General features: G+C 38.9%; 2 protein-coding genes across 5 annotated transcripts in view; one reads left to right on the top strand and one right to left on the bottom strand.

Moving 5' to 3' along the window:
- Nucleotides 1-7330, bottom strand: part of OFD1 (OFD1 centriole and centriolar satellite protein) — a 29608-nt gene extending 22278 nt beyond the window's left edge. For all 3 annotated transcript variants that reach the window (XR_009207598.1, XM_040056570.2, XM_040056571.2), the window contains exons 1-8: nucleotides 7212-7330; nucleotides 6975-7076; nucleotides 4944-5144; nucleotides 4115-4183; nucleotides 4002-4029; nucleotides 3105-3212; nucleotides 2251-2387; nucleotides 35-208 (exon numbers count right to left, since the gene is read on the bottom strand). Coding sequence is in view for 2 of the 3 variants with exons in the window: in XM_040056570.2 (XP_039912504.1) it covers nucleotides 35-208; nucleotides 2251-2387; nucleotides 3105-3212; nucleotides 4002-4029; nucleotides 4115-4183; nucleotides 4944-5144; nucleotides 6975-7070 (813 nt within the window). In the remaining variant the exon portion in view is untranslated. The remainder of the gene's footprint in view (nucleotides 1-34; nucleotides 209-2250; nucleotides 2388-3104; nucleotides 3213-4001; nucleotides 4030-4114; nucleotides 4184-4943; nucleotides 5145-6974; nucleotides 7077-7211) is intronic.
- Nucleotides 7331-7408: 78 nt separating this feature from the next.
- TRAPPC2 (trafficking protein particle complex subunit 2) lies at nucleotides 7409-13358 on the top strand. 2 transcript variants are annotated; one of them, XM_058419542.1, is made up of 5 exons: nucleotides 7409-7456; nucleotides 8379-8488; nucleotides 10142-10290; nucleotides 10992-11073; nucleotides 11933-13358. In XM_058419542.1, the coding sequence occupies exons 2-5, from the start codon at nucleotides 8396-8398 to the stop codon at nucleotides 12029-12031; spliced, it is 423 nt and encodes a 140-aa protein (XP_058275525.1). In that variant the 5' UTR covers nucleotides 7409-7456; nucleotides 8379-8395; the 3' UTR covers nucleotides 12032-13358. The 2 variants fall into 2 exon arrangements, with proteins under 2 accessions (XP_058275525.1, XP_058275526.1); XM_058419543.1 differs by lacking the exon at nucleotides 7409-7456 and adding an exon at nucleotides 7639-8209.
- The last annotated feature ends 3539 nt before the right edge of the window (nucleotides 13359-16897 follow it).

Genomic DNA, 16897 nt, shown 5'->3' with positions numbered 1-16897 from the left:
AAGAGATTAGGAAAAAAAATATTTGGAAATTTACCTCTTGTTGCTTTTGAAGCCTCTCAATAGCATTCTTTTCACGAGAAATCAAGGCTTCAGACTTTGCTTGATGTGTTTTCTCTAACTCATGGCGCAGCTCGGAGATTTCTTTCTGGGTCTGCACTTTCTCCTCCATTTTAATCTTTGCTATTTCAACTTCTTTAAAATGTTCAAGCTTTTACAAAAAGGAGGAAGAGGGGATTAAATATGTCCGTCTCCAAACAAATAAGACAATTCCTCCTAAGACAATTCAAAATTTCACCTTGAAATTCTTGTTAGGAAATGAAAAATTGATAATAATTAATGACTGTGATAGAAGTATCTTAGCAGCACCTACTACCTGCACATCTCACATAGTTTTCATGTGTTTATTTGGCATCCCAAAGCAGATCTTACACAAAATTATCAGCTTTAGACAAGAGCAGAGCAGAAGCCTATGATGAAAAATGCACTGCAGAAGTGACACTGTGCTAGGAATTAAGGAATGGACAGAGTCTTTTACTCCTCCTCTGACACTTGCCCCTTTCCCAAAGAATCACTTTTGACCAGTGATCCAGGAATTGGCAAAAACAGACCCACACCCCGAATTGCTCAGAAACCACAGAAATTCACCTAGGCTTAAAAAGAAGTGCCAGAAATGTAGAATTGCAGAACACCTAACTTCACCTAAAGAGAGTTACAGAAAGAGAAATCCCAATTCACTGACTTCTAAGCACAACTGAAAAAAGGTAATTGCACACAGGAAAGCAAAAATCTTGCAACTGCACAGAAGAATCATTGGGAACATGAGTCCATACAGTGTGTGAAGGACAATATATGTGAGAGCAAATGGGATTATAAAGAATTACAACAAAAATTTTGAAGAAAATGGAAAGCAAGTATACAAGACAAAAATGAGAGGAAAAACTGAGCAAAAGAATCAAAAGAGAATGACAGTAAAATGGTGAGAAAAGATTAAAGAGTGGAAAAGGCATAGTAGATCAAGCAGCTCAGGTCTGTGGGCAAAATTTTTGTGAAAGATTAAAGAAATAGTGAGATAATATGGCCTCACTTGTATATATACAAATTTGATTAGAAATGTCTTACAGTAAATTCACATCATGTTGCTAAGGAATTAATGTAAAGCTAATTGAATTTAGAAGAGATTTACATCTGGCCAAGATTCCCATGTCCTTTGTTACAACTGGTAACCCTAAACTGATATAAACTTAACAGCACACAAATTAACATGTTTTACATACTAAGAAAAGAGCCAGTTGGGGAATAAAGACAAAATGAAGAATGAAGGTAAAAGAGAGGTTTAACTCTCCATCTTTCTACTTGTCTGGCTAAATAAATCATGACTACACTGAGTGCCTTTAAAAGTGTGTGGAAGAATTCTGATTATTAGATCATCATTTTTATATCCCAATGAACAATTGATCTTGACAGAAATTAATGAAAAATATATTGAAATGAAATATAGTTTATTTATTTTTTTCTATCCAAATAAACTGATGATCTTGACATAAATTTATGGAAAAGAAAATAATATGTATTTAAATGAAATGCAGTATATTCCCTCGGCTCCATTTTCAGACAGAAGGATTATCAAAGGATTATGTGACAAAATTTTAATCTTACTTCCAAAATGAAGGAAAATTCTCTAGAAGAGCTGTCTTCAATTATAGGAAGAAAAAAATCAGAAATGATTCATGATACTGCCTGTTATAACTTTAGAGCTTCTCTGCAATGCTTTGAAATAGAATGCAAACTCTGATCAGTATTAAAAATTAATTATCTGTCATACTACACAACAGCAATTCACACCTCTTAGTTGCCATGCACTATACTGAAATTCAAGCATCAAACTCTTAACTGGGAAGGAAAATTAAAATTGTGGTATAGAGTAAACATTTCTCGATAAAACAAAATAATCAAATAGCAGATAAATTTTACCAAATTAAGACAACCAGAGTAAGTAAATGTTGTGTTACAAACTAACATCGGAATAAAAAGCTTAACATTCTGTGCACATTTAACAAAAAATGGGGGTGACAAATATACATATTATATCATCAAATTAACAACACATATTGGATTAATTTAGCCTTTTGTGCTTGCTGTAACTAAGTATTAGATCTTTTCCTTTCAATTTACCTTAAGTATTAAAGGTTTGCAATGTGTAAAGTCAAAATTAACAAATGTCTCCCCCAAATTCATAAACCAGAGTTATACCTTTTGATGCATTTCTTCTTGAAGCTGCTTCTCTATTTCTTTTCTATATTCATTAAGTTCTATTTCTAAAGATTTGTATTTCTGATGCTGAGGATAGGAGTCTGCAAACTGCTCGTCAATCAGCTGAAGCTTCTCGGCTACAAAATAGCAACATGTCCATCATCATTTTAAAACACTCGCTGCAGTTACCTTACCAAAGACGGCAGGAACCTCTCTCCCCGCAGGAAATTCCTCAGCTTACCCAAGCAGCACTATTCCAGAAAGATTTGTGAGGCACAAAAGCAGAGGCAGTACAGAAATGCCCTTTATCTGCTTTATATATATACACAGAATCATAATATACCTAGGAGGAGGCGCTTGGCTGTTTAGGCACTATCTGTGGTATTCCATAGTCATTCATCCTCTTTACCACAGGTGGACAAGAATTTCCTTTTGTATGCAACTTGTAGCTTTTTTGTATTCGTATATTAATAACAGCATGCATACTATATGTCCAAGAACTCCCAATCTATGCCTAACTTGCTCACAGAAAGAAGGCATGCATTTACAATTCTGTTCTCCAGAACATATTTCAACACATAACATTTACAGTCCATTTGTCATAGGTCTTAGCTAAATGCCTGAGAAAACACACAAGTCATTAAAAAAAAAAAAAAAAAAAAAAAAAAAAATCCATCCTGATTTTGCCTTATTTTAAGAAAATTTGGAAATTCCATGTTCAGATATGACCTTTACTCATTACAGCTTTAGGTTGCATTTGAGTAAGTGACAAACACCATTCATACAATATATATAAAGCCATACCATATACCAGTATGAAAGTATCTGGGGAGACTTGCATGGGTTGCACTTACCAAGAGACTCTCTGTAAGGAGGCACTGAGGTGGTCTGAGTTTCTGTGTTGTGGGTTTCCCTGTTTAGATGATGTTCTGTGAGTCCGATTAAAATTTGCATAAGGAAACCTAGCGAGATCCAATAGATTAGTTAGTTCTGATTTCTACCAAAACAGAATTTGAGCCTATAACTAACAAAGCAATTTTCAGTGTACAAGAAAACTTATTTGACGTACAGAAAGAACAACTATTTCAGTAAAAATCAATACTAGTAAACAATTATGGTTTTATTATAAGCGCAATCCAGTCCCTCTCAGCCAGTAAAAGCTGTCCTTTTGCAACTTTTCCTCCCATCCATGTCTCTCGACTCCCAAGGTGAGTTGAGAGTGAAGATTATTAGTACTTAACTATGAGGCCTTCAGGCAACAGGGGTTTTGAAGCTCAAGCACCTTTAGGTTATACAGTATAGCTAGGTTTTGTCATGGAGATATAAGAATTATTTCTTATATAATACAATGTAAAGTCAATTAAATCTGTAACTAGTTTTTTAAGTATACTCTGCAAGCTTATACAGTGTTATAAAGACAACCCAAAATCTGAGTTTTTTAAAGTTAGTATGAAAAGCCTCCAAAGAGCATTATATTTAATACCTGATTACAGATTTTTCTCAAATTTCTAATATACAAGTCATTTATTTTGTGAATGTGAACAGTTAATCCACACCACAAATACAAGCTGGATAATCCTGAAATATAAGATTCATCATCCTCCTGTACTGCAAGTTTCAAAATCTGACTAAATCCATATTACTCCATACCAACGCACACTCAAGAAATCTAATTTTTTATTGCTCACATCTTAATAAAAATAAAGCTAACACAATTATCCTTGTCTGCATCACATGCAAACATTTTGTACCTTTATTTTCCTTCCGAGTTCCTGAAGTCTGTAAGAAAGAAAAGAAGTTTTAGCTAGTCTATTTTCATCACCACTGTAATTTAAGCTTATTTTCAAAATCAAAATAACTTTACCAGTGATTTGTAAAGAGTGGATTTTGGATTGATCCTCATAAATTGAAGAAGATCTGGCATAGTCCACAGCTTTGGGGAAAAGAAAGATTAGTTGTAAAAGGTTAACTAATTTAAAGTAGTTTCAAGTATGTAAATGGCATTTTTCTACAGTTGTAAATGTTTTCCACTTGTGAAAGATCTATTTACTCCCTGTGAAATCATTTTCAGAGGCCTGCTGTTCTACATTTACTTATCTTCACTACTTCAGACATACAGCAGCCAGCATGTAGCTTCATCCTCAGCTGAAGCTGTGAAAAGAGAGTTTTGTTCTCTCCGCACCCTCAACATATGCTTGCTACTTTCCTTGTCACTTTCCTTGATTTATCATCCAAGATAAGCTCACTAACCCAAATGATGATTAACTACTCACCAGGTCAAAAAATTAATTTTTGGTTAGGAACAGCTTGAGCCAATCACACACTTACAGAAAAGGGAAGGCAAGGACTGCCCTTCTCAGCCACACTTTGTAGTTAGAACAGCTTGAATGGACCAGGAACCACTTTTTCAGGGAATTGAATAGCCAAATAAGCTTTTATCAGGTTCAGTTCCCAAGTGCTCTGCCACACAGACAGATTGTGGCTGCACCTTTCCAGAACATTAGCTCATTGACAGTTTTAAGTATTCGTGAAAATGACCCTGAAAGATGGGAAATTTTGTGGAGATGATGAGAAGCTATACTTATGTTTGCATTTTCTATCACAAAGAAAGATTTTTTCAGTTGTTAGAATATGACAAACCCTAGAGAACAAAGTTCCTAGACATCACAGAATAGTCAAAATACTGAACTTACCTTCTTCTTCTCTAATCCACTTTCTGGAAAGAAAACAGAAAGTGAATACTCGTAGCCACATCTCTCTAGATGATCTGCCACCAAACTGTTGGAAGCAGTGGTCAAAAGGGAACTGTCTTGACTTGGAACCATCTGTGGCTGAAGTTCTCCACTCAAAATTGGGTGCATTAGTTCATGGACTAGCTGGTTTCGGAGCTGTGTCTGATACAGAAAAAAAACATTGTACTATCACAGTTTACACGTGATTCAATGAGAGTTTTAATTTTTCAAAATCCATAGGGAGCCTCATTTTACTTATACAACCTACAAACAGAACAGGGCAGACAAATTTTGGCAAAATCTAGACATGTGCTATCAACACCCTGCCTTTCTTCAAAACCCTCTAATGGGTGAAGTAGGGGAACTCTGATGTACCCTCAAAATGTATCAAACATGGAACTAAAAAGAAGTTCCCATTCAAGAGCACACATAAACATCAGTCTTGTACCCCCAGCTTCATTTTCAGATCACCATTTTTCTGCTTTCCTTCCCTTGGCTTAAAGAAAGCCTTCCTGATGTGGCCTCTGTTTCGGGTGCTCTTGGAACCCTCACTGGTCCTCTTCTGAGTCTCATATCAAGAAGCCACTCATGTCACCACAAAATTAGATGGCAAAATAAACAAAATATTTCATGTCTTTAATATCGATTATTTTGTAGGGAAGCAAAAGAGTACTAACCAAAGAGACCTACAGGGAGTAATAAATATTAAATGGCATTTTTAAAATATATTCGCATTCTCTGAGTTACAATACAGACAAAAAGTAACCTAAAATCAGAAGATCTCCCTTCTGTAAAAGGAAGAAATAATTGTTTTCATTATACAGTTATACAAATTGTTTATATAAATGGTTTATAGGAAAAGATCATGGCACAAATAGCGTTTTAAGCTTTCAGCAGCAGGTACGCAACAGCAACACAACTGAATAAAGAGGCAGTGTGTAACCAAAAATGTGACAAAATAGTTAACAAAACTCAACAAAGCCAGATCATCAGACTAGCCTGACATTTTAGCATGGTTTGCAAGAGAAATTATGCTGAAAACAAAATTACAGAACTACAGAATATTCTGAGTTGGAAAGGATGATTGAGTCCAACTCCTAAACAACTGAAAAAAAATATTTTCCTTATTAATTTCTCAACTTGTTCAGTTTCAACCAGCTTTAACAGAGGTGATGTTGTCCCAAAACCAACCAAGTACAGCGACCTATTATACATCTTGTGGGAAACTGAAGGTGGAAAGCACACAGCTAAATTCCTATCCCTAGTACAGAAAAGGAAGGCAGAAATAACTTTCTAAACAAGTAAAACAAAGCAGAAAAATGGACTTCAACAGGAAGTAATCTGATAGAGTACTAGTTAAGTCAAACAAGAAGTGGTTTGAGCATTTCAAGCTTGGTATGGAAATCAGTAACACAGAAACAAATTGTCCTAAACAGGAAATTCTTAGCTATAGAATTATCAATGATATTTTTGAAATACTGATCTTGATTTTTTTTTTCCCTAAGACATTCTCCTGAATGAGCAGACAGGGACAAAACAGCTCAAATAGTTTTAAAACAGGATTGTAGCATTTTAGAAGCATTATTCATATAACACGCTTACTTATCATAAATAATAAACACACCCTGTAACCTGAGAGATACGTTATTATTTTATATTCTAATTAATTGTTCTCTTCCCTGTTTGACTTCTTTTTTCCAAGCATGAGTATTTTCAAAGACCTAATACAGGCCTTTAACCTTCCTGAAAAACACTCCGAGGCCAAGGTATACTGAAAGCCATTCTGTTTAGGGAAAACCTCACACATCGGGGGAAAGACCCCAAACACAACACACCCCACCCCAACCCGCTCCAAATACTAATTGTGGCGTGGCAAAAATAATACTTCGTGGAGAGAGTGAGCCACTTGTACTCGGCATGGCTTTTAGGGCTCTCTGTGTCAAAGCAGCACAGAGGATCACACAGCTAGCACCTGCTGAAAACAAAGCACACCTTAAGTGTGTCCAGCACGCCTCGGCTCTTAAAAGTCTGATACAGCCTTTTCCGGAGTTCCTCCTGGGACAACGTCTCCCTTTCAACCGAAGCCATCCTGACCTACAACACCGAAACAAAAAGGGGCGTTACTGACTGGCAGCTCGACCCACAGGCAGCGAGAGGCCGAGCGCTCTCGCCGGCCCCGCCTCCCCTCAGCCCGCTCGGGCTCTCCCGGGGCAGCGCCCCGCTACCCACGGGAGAGCGCCGGGGCCGGGAGCGGGGCCGGGAGCGGCGGGGCAGGGCAGGGCAGGCTAAGCCAAGGCAGGGCAGGGTCAGCCGGGGCAGGGCAGGGCAGGCTAAGCCAAGGCCGGGCAGGGTCAGCCAAGGCAGGGCAGGGCCCCTGCGGCGGCCGCCGAGGCGTCACGGTGGCGCCGGATGGGGCGGGCGCAGCGCGGCGCTTCCGGCGGCCGCGGGCTGGGGCGGACGGGGCGCGGCGCAGGGTAGGCGGCGGGCCCGGGCGGGACCCTGCGGGCCGGGACCCTTCTCTTTCCCCGCCTCCCTCTCCCCCTGTGCCGCGGGTCCCCCTGGGGACGGCAGCCTCGCAGAGTCCGGCCCTTCCCCCGGAGAGGCCGAGGGGCGGCGGGACTGGTCGGCCTTTCCGGGCACCTCTGGAGAGCCCGGGGATGGAGCCGTGGGATCGCCCCACGGCCGCCGTGTGCCAAGGAAGAGGCGCCTGCCGCCCTTCCCCTGCTGCTGCCTGTGAGCCGGGCCCGGGAGACGGGCGAGGAGGTTCCTCGGAGGCGGGTGCAGCGCGGCACGGCCTGGGATCGCGGTGACTGGGTGACCGGGGGCTCCCGGGGGGTCAGTCATCGGTGAGCAGGGCAGGAATTGGTTTTAGGTACCTCGATGCACTTCCAGGTCCGCTTCCCAAGGATATTCTCCGGCTCCCCTAGAATCTGTCAGGTTGGAAGGGAACACAGGCATCTACCTGGCCCAGCCTGCTCAATCCTGCCCTGGAGCACAGGGCACAGGATTGTGTCCTGACAGTTCTGGAGTAACTCCAGCTTCCCTGGGCAGTCTGTTCCAGTGCTCAATCACTCGCACAGCAAACAAGTTCTTCCTCGTGTCCTGGTGGAACTGCCGCGCATCAGTTTCTGCCCGTTGTTTCTCATCCTGGTGGCTGGCTGCTCCAAGAAGAGCTCGGCTCCATCCTCTGCCTGTGCATACTTAAATGCTTTCCTCTTTAGCCTCTGGTAAATAGGAATGGGAGCACATTGGCTGACTTTTAGGACATACTTAAATGCTTTCCTCTTTAGCCTCTGGTAAATAGGAATGGGAGCACATTGGCTGACTTTTAGGAGCTCTTCTACATGGATTAAGAGTTTGTATATAGACTCATCAGCATTTTTTGTCTTCTGGTAGGAGCGCTGTTTTGAAGAATGTCTGGAAGTTTCTACTTCGTGATAGTTGGTCATCATGATAATCCCATATTTGAAATGGAATTTCTGCCTCCTGGAAAAGTAGAGTCGAAGGTGTGGGGTTTTTCTCTCCCTGTGACACTCTGTGATTCTTTTATAATTAGAAGCATTACCAGCATGTTAAAAGTACTATCTACTGTTTTCTGGGGGTTTTTTAACAGAAATTTTGTCATAGGGAATAGAACTCTAAATTTCCAAAATTTCTTTAAAAATCTGTGCCAGATTGTACTAGTTCTTCATAAAACACAGCTTCCTTAAAAATTCCCACTATATGTTATAGAATATATATCTTAGTTCTGCTTTGGTAATTTCTCTTAGTGTGCAAAGGTTTTATAATAGCTGTTCATTGTTTAATGCCACTTACTTTTAAGACAGTAATATAATACTGTAATATATACAGTAATAAAGTTAGAAACATGAGCTCCAATCAGCCCTCTATTCTTTATGCTATAAAATACGTAATTTTAAAATCATCTTCATTAGTTATACTTGCTTTTAAGTAAGGAAAGCTAAAAACTTACATTGATAAATAAAGAATTTGAAAATATGAGAAATGTAATACTACTCAATAAGTAGTGTTTCCCGTGGGAAAAGACCAAATCTATCCATAAGTGGCATTACATCAAAATAAAAATAAAACTTCAGAATAAGAGTGCATGGATCTGTGAGTGTATCCAAAAATGGAAGTATATGCTGTCACTGATTGGAACTGCATGGCATCATCTCCGTTTTGAAGTAATGTCCCATAAAAGATCATAAATAAGGCTACTCGGACTAGACTTCGTGTGAGGATGTGTAAAAGCTGATTTGAGGGGAAAACTGAGAGGTGAGAGTAGCAGTAACAGCATCTTGTTACTATGAGAAACAGTACAAAACTACTTATTTTTCCAGTCTAATAAAAGCTTCCAGTGTGGTTTTGTCCTGTATCTCCTCTTGACAGGTGTCCTCTGGTGTTCTAGATTGTCTACAAAGTACACAGGCCAAACACTGTGATCACACTCGTGTTTATTATAGGAAGAGATGCAATTTACATCTGCAGGCATATATTTAATGCTAGTTGTAGGATGTTTTTCTGCACTAGGTTTTAGAAAAAAGAAAACCCCCAAAACCAATAAAACAATCCTGTTTCTAGGTGAACCACATGAGAAAAACAGAATCTTGATGTGGTTTTATCAGCATACCTGCCCTCTGTATCTCTGCTTTCCCTATCTGTCCCCCAGCTTTTATACAGTGTAACCTATGCATCAATTTCTGCCAACTTTGACTGAAATGTTATAGTCCAGAAAATGCTACATTTTATGTATGCTATGTAAATATCACAAAAACAGATGTCTGGAAAGAAAATGACATATGGGGGCCTCTATTGTGGAATAAGTTAACGGTGGGAGTTTGCCCATCAGTAAACAAAAGAATTCATGTTTGAGTTCATTCCTGAGATATAATACAGGCTTTACTGATTTTGTTGCTCTCAGGACTGGTTTTGTGATGATCTTTGTATTATGAACTCTTTTCTCCTTTGAAACCAAAAATGACGACAACATATGCTAGCTTCATTTAATTACAGGATGGCACATGTAACAGAAGAGCAGGGTATTTGTAAAATTATGTAACTTGAACACTGGTTCTGTAGCAACTTGAGAAAATTATTGCTTATATTTCATTCCTTTCACTGAATTACTAATGTGCTGTCTTCTGGAAATGCATTAGGATGATCATCGCCATCTCAACCAGTTCATTGCCCATGCTGCTCTTGACCTCGTAGATGAGAACATGTGGCTTTCTAACAACATGTATTTGAAGACTGTGGACAAGTTCAACGAATGGTTTGTTTCTGCTTTTGTCACGGCTGGACATATCCTTCCCTATTTCCTTGTATTTATATAAGAAAAGCCTTTTCCCAGAAAGAGGTAAGTTAGATAAAGTGAGTTTGGAACAGATTTCTCTGGCTATTCGCTATTATTGTTAGAGTCATCATCTTCAGGAAGAACTATGTTGGGAAGCACAGCAGCTGGGAACAGTTGGAAAGGTGAATTTTTACCTTTGTAGGTAAAAAATAGCATAATGAAATGTGCTTACATGGAGTAAAGAGGTATGAGAGGCTGTGAGCAGGCTTGTGTGATTGTCTGTTCCCACCCCTTTGACTGTGCTGGAGAGGAGAAGTGGCAGTGAACAGGTATGGTGTCCGTCACTCCAGTGGTGAGGATGCAGTGCCAAGGCTTGATACTATGTACAGGTAGTCCTAGAACTGTTTGAAACATTTGTTACACATAGCAAGGAACATTGAATGGCATTTTAACTTTATGTGCCGCCTGGCAGAGGTGCAAGAGTGTCATGCACGTTCAGAATGACATCATTTTAAAAAGAACAGCCTTGGATAGAGAGATATTATTTTCAAAAAGGGGGATGGTAAAATATAAAGGTAATGCTTTTCCAAATTTCATTGCTATTTCATGTACAGCTAAACATTTTAGGTATATGTTGAATTAGGTGTAAATGCTCATCTCAGGATGTCTCTTTTCTTTGTAAAAGTTTTATTCTCCTTAATCACTGTACATATGAGATTTATAATGCTTCATGATGTAAGGCAAGAAGATGGAATTAAGAACTTCTTTACTGATGTATATGAGTTGTATATAAAGGTAAGAACTCATTTTTTCTGATCTTCCTGCACTATTTTAAGTGTTTTCTGCTCTTTGTGATCAGGCACAGCTGTATTAGCATGTTTTGTCTTGGGGGCCTGTATAAGCACCTGTGCAGTCCACATCAGCCAGAGCTGGTAATGTGTGACACAAAGGCTGCATTTCCCATTAAACAGAATAGATTTTTTGAAATTGTTATAAACTGTGCTCTTTTAGACTTCTTCACTTTAGTCCAGTGATTTTTTGTAGAATAGATAAGAATGGTTTGGGTAGGAAGGGACCTTAAAAACCATCCAGTTACAACCTCCCTGCCCTGGGCAGGGACACTTTCCACAGACCAGATTGGTCAAAGCCCTATCCAACTTGGCCTTGAACAACTCCAGGGGTGAGGCATCAACAGCTTCCTCTGGGCAGCAGAGAACTTGTGGGACAACTTCTTGTGATGCATTTTGTGATAGTATGGTACCATTAATGATGATAATGAAAGGACTGTTCTACAGAGCCTGGTAGCTTTGCTCTCAGAACACATAGGCCTTGTTCTCAAATCCTGGTGGTACTTCCACTAGATGGGTCATGGGAAACAGCCATGGGAAACATCACCATCTCAGCCTCCTGTGGGCACTCAAATGATCCTCATTTCCACCAGTGTGATGGGTTTGTTCTGAGGAGCTGGTTCTAGGGGATGGCTCTGCACATGTATGGGGAGAATACAAGGGCCTGGAAAGCAAGGACTGTTTAGGAGGCCTGTGCTCTTAGTGTGCACTAAATAGGCTGAAAGCTAGTAGCAGGTGTCACCTGAAGTGACACTTTCCAGGGCTGGAAAAGTGTGCTTACTGATGGGGTTTTCTTTTTTCCCCAGTTTGCAATGAATCCATTTTATGAACTCAATACTCCTATTCGATCCACTGCCTTTGAAAGGAAGGTCCAGTTCCTCGGGAAGAAACACCTTTTAAGCTGAATAAATAAATTTCCTGAGTGAGTGCTTTCTCCCTACTTTCCTGATTGTTTGAACTGTACTTCCTCTGGTTAGTCCCCTGCATGTTTTATATTCATCTTCTGAAGACTGACTAATTGGATGCTGAAGCAGCTTCTTCTTTTGCTGATATAGATAAGAACAGCCAAGCTTATCTGGTTAAAAATGTGTATCGCAAGAAGTTTCCTTTCATATGGTATGAAAACAAAGTTTTAAAGTGTCAGAGACTGCAGAGGTACAAAAGAGGAAACTGAGACATTATTTGTTAATGCGTATGCAAAGTGTAAGCCTCTGACACAGGCTGGGAGGAAATCAGACCTAAATGCAAAAGCTGTCGCCAATCATCTGGTTTAATATGAGCAAAACGGAATTCTTGACTGTTTGGCCTAAGTGCTTAATTTTATTATAAACCTTCCTACTTGTATTCCTTCAGTAGAGAACTCACTCTGCAGACTAACTAGACTAACATTAAACTTTGTGGTAGTAAATCAAGCCTCTATTTATTAATGTGTAATTGTATGTATATAAAGTGCTCAATAAAAAATGGATAGATCAGAAAAGCTGTCTCCAGTACTTCAAGAAATTTTGAGGAAAACCCCTAAAGTTTAAAAGTGTGTAACTGCAAATTTTCTATGTATTTAGTGCAATACACATTTAGCTGCAGTGTTGTATCAGTAAATGAAGTAGACCGGAACAGCCAGATCTGCCCTGACATTAATTCTAATTCACACATGAAAAAACCCCAAACTAAATTTACATGTTTAAACCCATGGTTTTTTCCTATTATTTCTGCAACTGCTGAAACTTCTCTTCTGTGAATAAATTTAGAGGAGGATCTTTGAAGCATGAAACCGTATTTGTTGAGGTTTCAGAAAGGCATCATTTGGGCCTGTCTGGCTCCTATTCCATTGTAAATGTTTTAGGAACCCTTTTGCAGAACTTAACATCATTCCAAACCAATAATTTTTAAATAGATCATTTAGCATATATGTACCTAATACTTTGCTCGGGTTTACTTAAGTAAGTTTTAAGTATTCTGTTCCTTTTTGCAGCAAATCTTTATAAGCTCTCTTCTTGTACCTTTTTTTTTTTAATGTCTGAAAAGTAATTTCCAAAGGAAGTGGCTTGCTATTCTAAGAAGTATTTTGCATAGTCTTTATAAGGGGACCACATGTGTATGTGCTATAAATGTATAGTCAGTCATTATTTCTGCACTTACTGCTAAGCTGTCACTGTAAAATGTTCCATGAGAAAAGAACATGATAAAGAGGTTGCAATATTTGCCTTGAATAAAACATGGAATGATGTAGTATGGATGCCTGTTGAGTATACTTGAAGTGATTTAGAAGAGAACCAGATAACCACAGTAATGGTACCTGGTGGGGTTGCCAGTGAAGATGGGAATATTTGTCTTTGCAATGTTATTGCATACAAACTGCATTGTACAGCACTTTGATAATGTCATGTAATTTTATATAAATCAACCTCTTTTTTTTCTGTATACATGGAAATAACAGAAACACACCTGAGGTAAAGCATTCTTGATCATGTGACAAGGAGCCACTGAGCTGCAGTTATTTTCTGCCTCCTCCCCTGTAGCATGATGGCTGGAAAAATACTAACAGTTAAGATTCACTGAGGAAATAGTTAAATAATCACATACTTAACAGAAAGAAAAGGCTTGGCAAATGTGAAGGGTTAGTGCTAACAGTTTCTACCACTTTTAGAAGCTACAATTTTTATAATTGCATTTGCTGCTGCAGTTAGGACATTAAGTAAAATGAAAGCATTTTCTCTCTTGTGAGTGCCTGTTCTTAAGCCTCCCCTACACCTTTCCCTCTTTCCTCTGAATATAGGACTTGTAGATGAGAAATGCAGACTCAGGTCCACCTAGGCTTTATGAAAACAGACTGTCACTGGCTTCAAGAGCAGAAGAATTATGTCCTAACTCACCACCTTTGTCATAGTTTGTGGTTCAGCATTGTCCTGTGCAAGAACTCTGAAGGCCTTGGCAAGGTAGCTCCAAGTTCTCTGTACATGGACAAACACTTGTTTATGCTTTAGTTTGTGAAGAGCCACAATCAGCTGAAAGACCACTAGCTGAAGAGATGTGTGAAAGTTACCTTGCAGTCAGCTAAAGTCCCAAATCTGCTCTAGGTTAGAAGGCTGCACTTCCAGCGTGTTTCAGTGAACAGTTTCTCAGTGAAAAGAATCCTTTGCAAGGATTATGTTCCTACCCTCTCAGGGGCTTAAGAGTAAGAATTCAAAATTAAGTCTGTTGCAGTACAAGAAACAGACTTAATGTACATTATGCAGTAAAGGCAATAAAAAGTTGATGAGTTAAGGGACTAGAATTACCCCATCTTTCAAAAATAAATCATAAGATGAGCACAAGTTAATATGAATCAACCTTGGTAAATCTGGGCTGGAAATGCAACTCAGACTTTCTACAAGGTTCTGTTACTGTTTAGGTAACCTGTCAGGTGACTTGAAGTAAGATCCATTTGAGGTATGAAGCAGCTGTTAAAGCTTATATAAGCATTGATACAATTTGCTGTGACATGAGCTATCAGCTGTCCTAGGTAGCTGCTTCTGCCCCTTCCCATTCTGCTCTCTAACAAGCACAGCTTTCAGCAGTCCCACCAACCTGCCATAACAGTAGCTTTTTCTCATTTTAAAGGACACCTGGAACTTTGCATACATGTTACACAGTGTGCTCTGTCAATCTACAGAGCTCCAAATACTGCTAACAGGACCCTGTAATATTTGAGGTGTGTAAACCCTTGAAACAAATCAGTGAATTGAAACATAAGCCACAAATGCCTACCTTACATCCAGATGGAATGATACCTAGCTTTCACAAAGTACAGAAATTAGTTTGTTATTAAGCATTATGCTTTTGTACCTGTCACCTCTAACTGCCTGTCAGAAGATTTTTGATTCTGTAGGCACTCAGTAGTTTCTCTCTCAGACCAATTCCTGACCTAAACCTAATTCCTATACTGTCTTATTTACGACAGCATGTACATGCCTGTTCATCTTTACTGGCCACTTTTGTGATTAGTGTACAGTTGTGGTACAGCAGCTTCCAGGGCATGAGTAATACACTTCTATGGGATTATGTTTTAACTTTATTGAACCTGCTTCTCAGATGGAAGCTTGGCAACCATGATGTTAAATGGAAAGGGAACAGATGGGAAAACACAGATGCCTGGGCACAAGAAAGACCACAGTGGTTCTCATCCTTCATTTTTTCCTTTTAGCAGTCTTACTTGAATGGTATGTATAGGACTCTAGTCACAGTATCTTCAGCTCCTGTTTTGTTTCAACCTTAGTCTCTTATAAAATTAATGTTAAAGGAAGCTTTAAGTAGTAAGGTAGTACTTTTACAACAATTTCATGTCACTAGCTTAGCAGCCCCTAACACAAGCAATCTTCATTTCTCAAGATTTTGCTCTCTCATCCTAAGATTAAGAAGGATTTAGCTAAGATTTTTTTTTCACATTATCTTTTCATTGACTAGAAACAAAACATAAGTAGCAGTTCAAGCTATATTTAACTGCTCAGGGACTGAAATTTAAAACACAGTTCAGCTGGTGTCGATGCAGGACTGCAAGAATGATTCAGATTTAGGAATGCACTGAAGATAAAAAGATGGCACATTTAAGCAGGGGTAGCAGATCAGCAGAGTAAAGTTATCCTGGACAGGTTCAAGCAAGAATAAAATTCAGAAAAGTGTACTAAGAGCAACAAGAAGGGTTTGTTTTTGCAAGCTTTACTTCCAAATAATTACACCTGGTACAGATTGATCAGATACTTTTAAGATAAAATGCTTGCTGGTAATTTACTTCAAGAAAGGCTTTTCCATTGAAACAAAGTTGCTGTTCAGAAAGGCATTGTTTAATGAATAACATGGCCTGTCCTGCAGCCTCAGACTTCCTTTCTCAGGCCATATGTGCACATGTGCCAATTGGCAGTCAGATTACAGATGGAAGCAATAGTGCACTATAGCAATTTTACTACTGCAAGGACAGTGGTTACTCTGAGAGTCAATATTGAACAACTTCTCATACGAGTATTTTACCACTTAAGCTGCACCTGAAAGCCTCAAAACCACCTGTGGTTTTGTCTGCCTGACTGCAAAAAAGACTGCCTAATAAATACAGAATTTGCTCTTGTTTATCATTATGAAATGAATTCAGTAATGTAAAAGATATTATCTCTTAAATGTACAAGTCCATATCCTAAAACAGCAATTTTAATAAGGATCAAATTCAGCTCAAAGACTAGCTATAGTTACATATCTATATTAGGGCTGAAAGCTGTCAGAATCTACTGTAAGTCAAGACCTTCCTCAGTTCTCTATGTATTGCCAATCCTTAATATCACAGTGCAGATATTACTGGTAAACACATTCATAGCTCAGGTTAACATGAACAAGAAGTTTGGAACTTCTAAGGCTGTACACGAGTTTTCCTAAAACACTGTCACAATGTGGATCCCTTCAAGTGCTATTAAAGCTGACTGAATAAAGAATTTCTTTTTCAAAAAACGGTTATACTCCAGTTACTCAGATTTTTTAGCTTATTGATCAGAAACATGCTAGAGTGCACTTAAGGCAAAGACAGTCCTAAAAATGATCAGTATTTTGCATTAAACCACTAGAAAAATTAGTGCAGCATTAGAATAGTAGATGGGAAGAAATGGACATTGAATATGTAGGAAATTTATTTCCTACTTGTAAACCTACACAAATTACAGCAACATTAGGCAATTAGAAGACCTGGACATAATTTATATTAACTTATAATAACCACATTAGAGATGAAGTACCACTCACAGCAAAAGGAA

This window comes from Hirundo rustica, chromosome 2, assembly GCF_015227805.2.
Source record: "Hirundo rustica isolate bHirRus1 chromosome 2, bHirRus1.pri.v3, whole genome shotgun sequence".
NCBI classification, from domain to species: domain Eukaryota; kingdom Metazoa; phylum Chordata; class Aves; order Passeriformes; family Hirundinidae; genus Hirundo; species Hirundo rustica.
The sequence above is the reverse complement of the archived record's forward strand: the minus strand, read 5'-3'. Positions and strand labels throughout refer to the sequence as shown.

What these genes read in the sequence shown, in the direction of transcription:
- TRAPPC2 (XM_058419542.1), top strand. Translation starts at nt 8,396, where the DNA reads ATGTCTGGAAGTTTCTACTTCGTGATAGTTGGTCATCATGATAATCCC. An exon ending in TTTGTCACGGCTGGACATAT is followed by an intron (nt 10,291 to 10,991) that starts CCTTCCCTATTT and finishes CACTGTACATAT; the next exon opens with GAGATTTATAATGCTTCATG. An exon ending in TATATGAGTTGTATATAAAG is followed by an intron (nt 11,074 to 11,932) that starts GTAAGAACTCAT and finishes TTTTTTCCCCAG; the next exon opens with TTTGCAATGAATCCATTTTA.